General features: G+C 34.7%; 1 protein-coding gene across 1 annotated transcript in view; it reads right to left on the bottom strand.

Moving 5' to 3' along the window:
* LOC143919316 (uncharacterized) overlaps window positions 1–12368 on the bottom strand; it is a 124662-nt gene that overhangs the window by 20560 nt on the left and 91734 nt on the right. The window contains exon 4 of the mRNA XM_077441572.1: window positions 10346–10541. Coding sequence (XP_077297698.1) covers window positions 10346–10541 — 196 coding nt within the window. The remainder of the gene's footprint in view (window positions 1–10345; window positions 10542–12368) is intronic.

Raw genomic sequence — 12368 nt, 5'->3', positions numbered from 1 at the left:
ATATATATATATATATATATATATATATATATATATATATATATATATATATATATATATATATATATATATATATATGTATATATATGTATTTCATATAATATATGTATGTATACCTTTGATAATAAATGTTCATTTAAAATCGAAATCATTGTTTGTTTGTTCTTTGAACTTCACTCTCTACAATTTGCTTAAAAGCTACAGATATTTATTGAGCTAAAACTTAACATTAAAATAAAATACAGAGCATAATACAAAATATTTTGACTTTGATGTCGAAAATGTACCGAGTAAGGGCTTTGAAAAAGCTCACAAAACATTGACTTACAAATTGTAAATTTACATAAGCGATATGTCGAAATTATAAAAAGATATTTCAGTTTATATTCCAATTCAAATATTTAGATTTTATAAAATAGTTTCAAAGTTATAAGCATAACAAAAGCAGCCGCCACACATGACCCACTCTGTACGTTGCGGGAAAACTGCTGCGAACAAACAAATCCGATGCGGTCCCAGGGATGAAATTTATGCTTTAAAAGTATCTAGAATGTTGGCAAGCTTCGTAAATAATATAATAAGTATACGTACGACATGATTTACAATATTACCGATGGTGAAAAATATCATACAAAAGTATTATATAATATAATACGCGTATGGAAGATACGAAAGTATTGGAGAGTAAAGCAAACAGATAACGGTTTCGCTGACCTAGAAATCGATGTAAGACCAGTGAATAATGTCGGAATATTTGGAATCGGTCCAAAAATTACATTACCATGTGCGTGTATGTACTTTGCGAGCACTTACAGTGCGGTGAACGACACGAAACTTTAGGAAAAATCGGCCAGCATATGTAAATAATATTGAGAGTTTAAACGCAGCTTAATGGTAATATTTATTGAAGGTATTTTTAAATAATTGAATTTGAATCAAAATTTAATAGGATATTGAAATGCATTATAATAAATTTAAATGGAATTGAATGTTGGCTTGAATTTCCCCTTTGGATTTTCATATTCAATTACGTGATATATATATTATATTGCTGGCGTAATATAAATGTGACGTTTAAGATAAGATGACAAATATCGGAAAATTCAAATAAAACGACGACAATTTCCCGACGAAGACATCTTTTCCGGTTGAACGTTCGGAAATGATGTTGTTCTCGACTCTCAAACGAGGGAGGAAATTCTGTTTTGATTTATTTTAGAGATTTTTCCGAAGCGATGACTCTCTTTCTTTTCTCATTCATATCAAACGCACCACTTCAAACGAAAATGTTTAACTTCCTAAAAGAATTCGTTCGAGAATATTCTTGATAATTCGAAGTGGACAGCTGAAACTTGAGATTCACATCGACGATAATATTTTAGATGAAGTGCTCTAAATGTATTCCCAGCTTTCAATTATTTGAGATTTATTCTTCAAACAGAGATAATTCACTAAGTAATACACATTAGTTATTATGTTTTGTTTTGTGAAGAACATTCTTTACTGCAATACATTTGTTGTTATACATCTATGTTACAGACATAGTGTGAACTACATACATACAATAAATAGTCAATGTATACACTGTCAAATCTGATCAGTTACCGTATACACGAAAGGGGCTATGGCAAAGTTGGCTAGTTAACCTTTGAAGGACGGAGCGTCGATATCGAACGAGTGTCCCGAGCCGGGGTCGAGTAAGACCCCAGTATTTTATAATCAGAATACAGGTTTTCTCAATACAAATGGGTTCAATCTTATTAATAATTTTATACATCAACATAAAAAAGTTTTAGTCCTATAGCATGTTTTTGACTATCTTTGTATTCAAAAATAACGACAAGCATCAACACGCAAACGCACATATGTAAGGCCAACAGGCGTCTGCATGACTCAATAGCCACGCGCCAAAAGCGACGAAAACAACAGCTTACGAAAATATAGCTGTCTCTTTCTCTCGCATTGATTCATCGATCAACAAGAATATGCAAGCCAACAGTAAAAAACATGACTTATCGCTACCGCCTTTAAATCATACTTTGAAACGTAGAAATGTATAAATGTATTTTTTTACGATGTATCCCTTTTCTAAATCATACAAAATTTATTAAAATAAATTTCTTGTAGTTCATTCTAGGAATACAAGAAATATAGGGCGTATAGCTTTGAAAACTCATTAGTGAGTCAATGCATGCATTATCGCGTTAAAGTACACGTTGAGTATAGCGATGTTTACTTTGATGAAAGCTTGTTATCAGCGTGTACAATAACGAGCCATTGCATATGTTGAAGTTCAAGTTTTCACTCTGGTTCATTCATGAACAAAATAGTTTGTTTTTTCTTAACCCGTTTCAAATATTTTTTTTTGAGAATTGTGAATATTCATACATAGAGGATGAGACAAACGATTGAGAATACTTAAGCTTATGCCTAATAGTTTATAATAAGAACTATGTACATACATACATGAACAAACTATGTATGTACATAGTTAATTTATCAATTTGCTCTTTTGTGTACATTAAAACTGGCCAGATTGGTTCATGTATGATCAAACTAGTATGTTCATGAACGAACGAAATGTGTTCTTGGATTGTTATACAGGTTTTTAATTTCAAATTGACACCTTTTCAATGTCAATTTGAAAAGGTTTAATTTGAAATGAAAAAGGGTCTATTTAAAATTAACAATTTGGAATGAAAAACCTATATATAAATACATACATACATACATATAACAAGATTCGATACTTTAACATACATACATATTTTATATCTTATCATTCTGCAGTGTTTGTATCCAGCAGTTCTCGAGAGCTGGTTGTTAAAACTAAATGTGTTTTCTATTAATTATATAATTATTTTTCATAGTTTCTATTAACTTTTAATCTATCGAGAACAAAATATGTAGTGTTAATGTGTTTCATGGGGGGGTGAGGCAATTTAGCAGTATCGCAACGTGTGTGCCGCGGCACACGTAGAAGCGTATAGCCCCATATAGATTTAACGCGTGCGAGCGAGATAGTGTGTGAGGGTTGCGTGGCTCTGAATTTTAAAGGATCAGAAACAGAACTGTTTGATGAAAATTTGGCAGAACATCGCTGCGCTCCTCAAATCATTGTTGATATAATCGATAATGATTTAAAAAGAAGATAAAAATAAATAAAACCTTTTAAAAAATAATTTATGTAAATAACCTTTTAAAAAATAATTTATGCAAATAACTTATTTACAATTCAAGATTTCCTCGATAATTTCTGTCACCACTGACAAGATTTGAATATCGTTAAATTCAAATCGGATATCTCCTGTCAAATTTGCCGATTTCATCTGACAGTTATTGATACGAAATTCTGTTCAAAATTGACATCACCTTACATAAATCCTAATCATTTTCCCGTACTTGACCTTGTCGAGGCAACGGGAAAACAGAGGAGAATACCCCTTTCTAGAATACTTCATTACTATTGTTTTGAAATCGTAAATGCTTTCAGAAGAATTGTATGAAAATAATTAACAATACAATCTACAGAAGCGGAAATTTATTTTGAAAAATCAACATATGCATGAAATATCACACCAAGAAAACGACAGGTTGTGTTTTGTGATGTAATTTTAAAGAACATTAAATTTCTCGCTCAGCCGTATTAAACCGAAAAATTTTCACTTCAAATATAAATAAAACTTATGATATATTTAATTAAAAAAAATATTCAGTGCATCAAACCATTTTCACAAGGTTTTTTTATTTTTTATTTTTGACAAACTGTCTGACCAACTTCCTACATTTTTCCGATCGCTTCGAAACTTTGCCATTTTGCGAGGTTTGGCGGCCGATAGAGATTTCAATTGGGTCCGCTAAGTCAATGGTGAAATATGCCTATAACTTTATCATATATCACTATATCTTATAAAATTTGCATTACAGGCTATCATTATCTCTCATATATATTTTTACTTCACTAATAATATATGAGTGATAAAAATATGTTTTTATAAAATTGAAATGGCCGATGCGTTGTTCGTTCTTTGGCCAAGGCGTTCTCGCCGTTTGTTTGATGTCTCTTTTTTCGATCTCTTCTACCTATTCAACTATCTAATTTAGACTTTTTGGAATGATTGTTTACAAATTTACATATAATGAATTCGGACACAAATATATGTAGGTTACAAATCTAACCCATTCATATGAATGTACATGCAGAGCGGATACTATCAAGGAAATCGAATACATTTTGAACATTTGCACGTATTGGCCTTTGGACCATGAACCATTCGCTCTGTCGTAACGACTCGTCATAGGTATGATGAGTAGGTAGTCGTCACACATAAAAGAAGACACGAGATAGAGCCTCAGCTTGGACGATAAGAGATTGAAAAGGACACGTGTTCGTGTATGGGCTCCTTAATAATAACGACCGCATTTTGAATACACGCTTTCGTCGAATTCCAGACGCAAAATCGACAACCTTCGAACGACCTTGCGGCAAAAACTTTGCGAAGAGGAAGAAGACGAAACCCCTCAAATATAGCAGCCAACTCTAGGTCTTTGCGAAAAAGTTAAATCCTTTATAAATCAACTCGCTGCGATTGAATGGCTCTCGCAGCGAATAAAAATAAATGTATTATTGTTTTGTATTATATTTTGTGTAAGATTGAAACTTTCAGCAGACTTGTCTCTCTCTCTGTGAAATATTATATTTGTAGCATAATAAATATTTAATATATTTTATAAACCGAATTTATTTTGCTATGTTCAAAAGGATTTACATTTTTTGTGTACAATATCGGTCATTGAAATTACTAAATTGCGACTTTTACATTTTATATTTTTTTCAAGCCGTTTTAAAGCTCAATGATGTTGATCTCTTAGTAGCCCTCAATATGAGGTCACCTCTTTCAGGTGGAAACAAAATGAGAAAAATAAATGATTCTATACGAACTATTTTATTCGCTTTAAGCTCTTCGATATCTGAAAATCTAAAATAGAAACCCTAGTAAAAATTTATTCGATTTTCTCAGTGAATAGTCTCGACTTTCCCGACATATCTATCTATGTAGCTGTCAATTTGAATAAGATTAAATCTAGAGATGGTGAATTCCATTCAAATATTCATGCTGACAATCATAGCATTGTCTCTACCTATGTATGCATATGTTCTATCGCCTAGAGAAATGTTATATTATATCATAATATATATGTAGTTGCCACACTGGTTAGTGAAACTTGTAACAGCATTGAAAAGGCAAAAACGCGTGTCTCTCAAATAGTCAGGCAAACTATAATTTTATTCGAAATCATTATAAATATATAACCCATACCATACAATTATTTATGGGTAACTATTAAATGGATATTTAATAAAAAATATCCATGTAATTGTTTCAAAATGAAAAATGTATGACAAACTACGACAGATTTTTTATTTAAATATATGTAGCTTTGTCTAATAGAGCTACATAACCTCTAACATATAATCTTTTTTAAAAGTTTTTGTACATTGTATATATGTAAGTATATTTCCATGAAAATGAAAAGTGGCTCAATTTTGATGATCATCATTGTACACGTGTTCTTCCAAATACATATTATGTATAATATTACATATCCGAGATATATTTGTTGTTGTTGTTGCGAAGCGAATGGTCGTATGTTTTATCTTTATCACATACATAATAGCTAGATATATTGCCCGATACGCTTTCGGACAATTCGAACCCTTTTCAACAATGGCGGTCGGGGTTTTAATATCTTGTCAGACGATATCTGATTATAGTTGTCGAGGGTGGGGTAGGGCGGGGGGTTATGGGAGGGGTAGTTCAACGTGGGTTTGAAGGAAGGATGGGGAGTCAAAGGTCTTTCACCTGGTTAACTTGTTTTAAAGGCTTCGATGGTTCGAAACTAATTCGAATAAGACAGGGTCTATACAAAAGCCATAATCAAGATATGAAAAGTCTATTTTAAGACTATTGATATTATCTACATATATATATATATATATATATACAATTGATAAACTTTTGCGTCGAAAATAAAATATTCTCTCCGGGCCATACCGTGCGACTTCGTGCACAAGGTTTCGAGTCTCGATTCGGTATTTATTATTTAAAAGGTTCTCGATTTTCGTGATGATTCTGAATCTTAAATCTCTACTTGTTATCGCCAAATATATGTACATACATAAACATATGTATATATATACATATCTCAAATATCGAATTTTATACTCCTACACCTCTCGACAAACCACTCAAACTCAAAGCGCATAACGAGTCTCATTGCCACCGTGCCGCGTGTCCCCACACGAATTGAATTTTACATATGTATGTATATGTATTGATGACTGATTGGAAAATTAGCGTTAAAATGCTACATAAAAATCAATTCATTAAACAAACTTTGGAACGCTGTATGGCTAACGCTATATTTGGAACACTCGGCATAAGGAGGAGAGATAGGAAACAGAATATGTGGGTGACAAGTATGACAAGGCTAATCAATATAGTGAAGAGAGTGAAGAGATTGAAATGGCAATGGCAGGGTCACGTGGCTATAACAATAGATGAAATGTGAACAATATGCTAAAATGGTACCCGAGAGAATGTTAAAAGGGTGAAAGGAAGGCCGCAAGGAATATGGGTAGGTGAAATAAGAAAAAAGTTTGAGGTGTGATGGATGGAAGATGCATAAAACAAAGAATAGTGGAAGCATGATGAAGAAGCCTAAATATAGCAGTGGATGGTGAATGACTGTATGTATATGATGATGATAAATAGAAAACAATAAGTATTTTAGGAATATTCAACGTCGACTGTTGGAATTTAAGAAGTATTAGGTCTTAATAATATGTGTACATATGTATATACATACATATCAGTGGCGTAGCGTGGAAATCTCTGTTTTTTCAAGCGAGAAAGATACAAGATAACTAAATGACGTCACACCGAGTCGTCTTGTGTCTTGTTCGCGCACACGTAAGTGAGGCTGTGCGACAAAAACAAGGAAGCTTCTACGGCACGCCACTAGTATAAATTCGTTCCCCAGGGAAAATTTAATTTAGAGAAAAAAAGTTCCATTAAAAATAAATAATCAATTGTGTGTTTAATAAGAACATATTAGTACTTGACTGCTTATGGCGAATTTTGTCGACGAATTCGTCACCGCCGGGCAAACAAATTTGCAGGCTACGCTTACATAGCTTACCATTTCGGACCGGGCCATTCAAAAGTAGCCGAGCCCGGGGAATTTGTATCACCTCCCCCTCCCCTCTCTCTTCGTAATTGTATATTTGTATCTCTTCGGCCTTGAATATTTGTATTGATTTATCTGATTGAGTTTTAAATTCAATTGACCCGAATAAATATTTAAAAATCAATCTATAGCCATTTTGGCGAACATTTGAACTTAATCATATCCAAATTTTTAATACAAACGCTCTATGTATGTTATAAAAAAACAGAACGGACATAAGATAAAAGTATCAAAATTTGCGGCCAATGACGTTAAAATTCAATCAGCCTCAATCAGCATATATATAATTCAATCAGCATCACCTATAAATCATCGCACATTCAAATTTCACACTTGAAATACGGCCAATGACGTTAAAATTCCGATCAATATCGTAAATTCCCCTAGATGAAGCATGAAATTAACTCCGACATTCAAACAAACAAACAATCCACTTTAATATACACCAAAACACGCATGATCTACGCTTACCTTATTGCATACATAGATACATACATATATATTATAAGAGAGTGCGCCTCTCCTACATACAACGAACTCGTTAAATTGATGACTGTGCCCGGGACGCGGAATAGAGCGAGCTTATCCTTGCAAAGCTTCTTATTATGAGCGCGTAAGCACAACTACACATCCGGAAAATGGATGTACATATAGTACGCATACATATGTACATATATACTTAAGCATCCTGTATACTTACATACATATTATACAATCCCACGCACACTCAGATGTACCTGAAGGGAGTGATATAGTGATGGGGAGGAGGGTTTATTTTACGACTCCAGAGTCATCATTCTCGTTCGACCCGGGCATACGTTTATATTATACAATTCCCGAATGCGGGGTTCGCATAAAAGATGCGTTAAACTTTAAGCCGTGTTCGTCTGGAAATACACACCGGGAATAATTCGAATATCGCAAATACTCGAATCGTGGTCACTCTGAATGCGAAACGTCTGAATAATATCGCATGGTTTGTTAGTTTGGATGTATTGTAGAGGTCGTTCTACATATTTGCGAAGCCCTACCCCTACTACATAAAAAGCATGCGCGTGGTAGAATCGTGTACTGAATGTTGCTTTTGCGCACCATTTCCGGGGAGTGGGGGTGGGCCATCGTAAACTGAGAGATTTTTTGAGAATATTTAGATGAATATACATATAAAGGTCTGTTCATATCTAGTCGGCACGTATCGGCAGCAGCAGGCAATATAGAATGTACCAAAGAACACTGTCTGTACTTGCAGGTTGCCTCCTACTGCTAATACGAGCCGACTAGGTATGAACGTCAGACCTTAATGCGTATAATATATAATAATGCGTATACTATACAAACATTATACAGAAGCTTTGAAAGCATTATACAAGGCAAATACACATGTACGTACATACAACGAAACAACATCCACAGAGATATATACATATAAATTCGAAATGTTGAATAACTCGGATTTCGCGAGAGAGATAGGACTGGGAAGCCAATTTGTAGGAACCATTTCAATGAAAATTAGATAAATTGGAAAACTTTGGTAAGAAATTATCGACTACAGTCATATATCTAACGTCTGGCCAGCAGCAACCAGTGGGAATCGAACCCGTGACCACCTTGTTCGAAAGAATTATATGCTACCGCTAGTCCATGCTGCTGGTTAATGAATTTGTTATTGAAGAAAGTCTGTATTTTATGAATATATTGTAGCGTGGACATGTCGAGGGGTTTTCGAGATCGGAGTGAAAGACGCAGCGAGTTGTGGTAAAGGTAGTTTATTTATCATGATTCGTTGACCAGCCAGCTCCGAACAAAGCATGGAACAAAACCACCGAAAATTTATACACTGCGTGTACTCAGCACAGAGAGTTTATTGGTCGATGGGTCGCGAGACCTTATTGGCTGTTGGTGAATACAGCTTGTTCATACGTCGAGCCCTTTTAGGCGCGAACGCACGGTCAGGTGATTACTTATAGTAAACCAACGGTCCACGAGCACAAATGACCCAATCTCTACGTTACATTGTGCTCGCAAATGAATCGCCGGTTTAAGATGTTGACCGTTGCTACACGTTGTCCGAATATTGAACATTTCAACACTATTGAGGTAGAGGTTGTTCCGTTGGACGTTGCCGTGCCTTTGAATTATTCACTGATGTTGTCCTATGTCTGAATATGAAGCAACTCAGATGTACAAAGCCTTAGGGCATGTACTCAGGTACACGAGGGTCAACGAACGAGAACAAAATAACTAAGAAAAGCCTTGTAAAAATAAAGTGTGTCCTCTCTATATATACCTATATTTTCCATCCCTGTGAATAGAGAATGCGTTGAAATGATTTTAATGGATATTTTTAGAAAGCCTGATGAAAAAGCGATACTGCTTGTCAACGTGTATGTACTCGTTGACGTACGCCTAGTGCTCAAACATTATATTTTCACCGAGATTTTTAAATAATTTCGTCTGTAATTCGTTTTGATTGACTATCGTCAAAGTCGTTTCTGATTGGCTGAATTGGCAAAAGACGTTTGTGATTGGTCGGTCGTTAAATAATATTAATTTTTTTCGATTCAAATAAATTTAATACAAAAACAAATTCTCACTACTAGACTGCATTTCAATTTACCGAGCGAAGCCGGGTAGCAACACTAGTCTATATATATAAAAATGAATGTCTGTCTGTCTGTGTGTCTCGAATAGGCTCCTAAACCACCGAACCGATTAGGATTTGTTGTATGCATGTCCGGGAAGCTTACTATAATCGCCCAAAGACAGGAACGGAAACGGGAAAAACGGAAATGAGTGTCATTGCAACGCAATAATTTCAAATGTGTTGCGTTTTTCCAACAAGTGGGAACGGGAACGGGAATTGTATGCGTTATTGTGGCATTATAACGCATACAGGGGGATCAGCTAGTATCTCATAAATAATAAATAAAATATCTAAGGAAGAATTGTAATGAAATCAAAATGACACGATAAAATCACTGTCATAGTCACCACTTTGCTGACGTCATCGCGTCGCGCCACGTCGCGTTTTGTCAGCGTGTACTCAAATCTAATAAAAATATACATAACATACATATATATTTGATACACATACCTGTCTAATGTGAGCTCTTCGAGTTGATTCAAATCACACGCTATATATTCTAAAGCCGCATCCGTTATTCTCGGACACCACGAGAGGTCGAGGGCTCGGAGACGGGGAAGGTTCTCAGCCACCAGCTCGACACCCTCATCTGTCACCTTGCTGCATCCCGACAGTGACAGAACCGTGAGGTTCGGCAGCGAATGTACTGTAACAAAACACATACATAATTAGCACCATTGGAAAAAACCCTAACCGTTGCGAATTGCGAATCGTTTCATATCCGGTGGACTATTCCGGATATTGCCCGCCTACGGTGGAGGATGAGCTCTAATCGTCGACATAATGATTGGTGTGCGCTCTACTTCAGGTATACATATACATATGTATATATATAGATGAACTGCGCCGGTTCCCAAACTATGTGCCGCGTGAGAAAAAATTACATTATAGACCGGACGGCTCACACGTAGACGTAAAACGGTTTTGGTTATTTGTGTGTGAACGAAAGTTGAATATAATATATAGGTAATATGTTGTTCACAAATTGAGCGATTATCTTTCGCCGATTTATCGATCGTAGAGATTGCTACTCATGCATATTCATCGCAGCTAACGATTTTATCGAGAGATACATGCTCGCTTTGACTTACGCGGCACTGTTTTAGCGAATTTGTAATTTGAGTTTTGGACCATTAATATATATTGTAACATTTATTTAAGTGAATAAATATGTCTATTGACACGAAGCATTTATTTAAATAGTAAATCACGCCTGAAGTATTTTATTAGCGTATAATAGCGCTATATAAGTATGACTTATATAGCGGTCATCCGCGGGGATAAAGGACATGCTACCTACTAGTTTGTATATATATCTTCTATGAGCGATATATCGTCATGATAAATTGGTCAAAAAATGTGAAAACGAATCTCCAGCTCGTGTACATGAGAAGATGTCAATGATTTTGAATGTCCCTGTGTTTGTAATTATTGAAATTTTAAATATTTTTTTTAACCAACAATTTCTCTTCTTTTATTACTTTATCTATGTACGTAGTAACAATGATTCGAACTCAGAATCGATTACTGATCGCGTTTTCATGATCTAGAAAAAAATGTGTGTGTGTGTGTGTATTTTGGGGATTTTTTTTATATGTAGCCCCGGTGGTTAGCCCGTTTTTACTATTCGAGTTTTTTTGATTAAATTGACTTAAATATGATCATGTTTGTATTCAATATTATAGATTAATACAAAAAGGAGAGATATGAGTATTAAATTTATAATATATTTTATTTCTACAACCCATTTTTTGTTCGATTTCCGTTTAGGGGGCCTGTTGTTCCCCAGGTCCCTTATGGAGATTTCAAAAAAATAAATAATACAATTTATCAGAAGTTCATAAGAATGCAAAAATATTGCTCTGTGAACACTGACAATAACAAGAACATGCTAGTTTGTACGTGGACGGCTGAGCGAGTCACAGAGGGTAAGAATGCAAGAGATCGAAGAATGCGAGACGAAGATATATTGTATGTTCGTACACATGCTGATTTGTACCCGGATGGAATGAGGGGGCAGTGCGGGGTGGAGTGAGGGGGTGATGGGAATTTACCGTAAGGGTTGTTTGCATGCTGAAATTGCTAGCGACAATAGCCTCGGGCGTGGTTCATGTATCAATTAACGTAAGAATATTAGAAGTATGTTAGATGAATTGAAATGGTTGGATATTAGAAATAGTCTTAAATTAACCACTTTAAAATTTGTATATAAGCTAGATAAGAATCTATTACCCAAATATTTTAATAATCATATAGAGATATACATAATTATAAAACTAGAAATAGGAATAAATTAATTATAGGTAGAGTTAAGAAAGCAAAGCCTGCAGGTGTTTTCCACAGAGGTGTTCAAATATACAATGACCTTCCTGAGAGCATTAGAGGTGCTAGTAACATTGGTGCTTTCTTGAAGGGTGTTAATGCATAACTCTGTGGAAGATGACGTAATTATGTACATATATACGAAAGTTTA

Source organism: Arctopsyche grandis, chromosome 11 (assembly GCF_051622035.1).
Source record: "Arctopsyche grandis isolate Sample6627 chromosome 11, ASM5162203v2, whole genome shotgun sequence".
NCBI classification, from domain to species: domain Eukaryota; kingdom Metazoa; phylum Arthropoda; class Insecta; order Trichoptera; family Hydropsychidae; genus Arctopsyche; species Arctopsyche grandis.
This window is presented reverse-complemented; position numbering and strand designations above follow the sequence as displayed.